Source organism: Volvox carteri (genome assembly GCF_000143455.1).
Source record: "Volvox carteri f. nagariensis unplaced genomic scaffold VOLCAscaffold_59, whole genome shotgun sequence".
Classification (NCBI taxonomy): domain Eukaryota; kingdom Viridiplantae; phylum Chlorophyta; class Chlorophyceae; order Chlamydomonadales; family Volvocaceae; genus Volvox; species Volvox carteri.
The window spans coordinates 153,764-154,919 of NW_003307602.1; the positions used below are offsets into that span (position 1 = coordinate 153,764).

The window sequence follows — 1,156 nt, forward strand, 5'->3', positions numbered from 1 at the left end:
CGCCGGATCGACGGCGGTGGCGGCGTCAAGGGCTGCCGCGTCAGCGGGTACGGCATCATCATTCACAGTTGGGATATCCGCCACATGGTCGTCGTACATTACACCCGGCAGTAGTTGACCGCCTGCGTCAGCGGCGACATGTACGTCACCCTCCCGTATCGCACCGCTGCCAGAACCGCAGCTGGCTTCGGCTGCCGCCGCCGCCCCGGAATGCACCGCCGCTATTGCTGCTACAGCTGCTCCCGCCGCTGCCGCCGCCCCACGCTGCACCTTGATGTCGGTCCTGATGGGCCCTACAACTGCGTCAGCTGCCACCTCGTCGATGACCTCCCAGGCAGTAGCAGCGGCCCCTTCAGCGGCGGCAGCCGCGACAGCCTCCTCAGCCGCCACAGTGGACGCGCCGCCGCCCAACACGGCTACTGCCCAAGCACCGGAGCCTCCAACCGCCCAACACTGAGAACCCTGTGCAGCGCCCACGGGTGCGACATCGCCACTGACGGCAGTAGCAGCCGCCGCAGTAGCAGCATTGGCCGCGACCCCGCCGGGAGCAGCACCATGAGCACCGGTCACGGCCCCCTCGGCAGTAGCACCGGCAGTTGCATTGGAAGCAGCAAGGGCAGTAGCACCGGCAGTTGCAGTGAAAGCAGCAACGGCGCCACTGGCAACGGCGCCACTGGCAACGGCGCCGGCAGGCAAGATCTCCCTCTGGTGCGATGAAACTGCAACATCCCGACTCTCCCCCTCCTGCTGCTGCTGCTGCTGCTGTAAATCCAGGAGGCTGCCATCGGCAACTGTCTCAGCCGCCGCCATCGCTGTCCGCAACCCAGGCTCGGACTGCTCTGGGGTTGACTTCAGAAGTAGCTGTTGCTGCTGCTGCTGCAATAGCTCCTGCGGTGGCACTGGCGGCAGTGATGACGGCGGCGGCGGCGGCTTCAATGCCTCTTCCGTCTGCTGCGGTAGAGGTGAGTGTGGTAAGGGGGGCAGCGGCTGCTGCTGCTGCTGTTGCGGCTGATCCAAGAGCTGTGTCTCCTGCCCCAGCGCCAAGTCGTTTTGGTGCTCCTTCTGCTGCGGCTGTTGCGGCAGCGGTAGCGCTGGCGCCAGTAGTCCCTGTAACCCCGGCTGCTGCTGCTGCTGCTGCTGCTGCTGTAGTTGCGCA

General features: G+C 66.1%; 1 protein-coding gene across 1 annotated transcript in view; it reads right to left on the minus strand.

Annotated features, from left to right (window-relative positions):
* Nucleotides 1-1,156, minus strand: part of VOLCADRAFT_107150 (uncharacterized protein) — a gene marked incomplete at both ends in the record, with an annotated part of 23,938 nt that overhangs the window by 11,871 nt on the left and 10,911 nt on the right. The window contains one exon of the mRNA XM_002956251.1: nt 165-462. Within this exon, the coding sequence (XP_002956297.1) occupies nt 165-462 (298 nt within the window). The remainder of the gene's footprint in view (nt 1-164; nt 463-1,156) is intronic.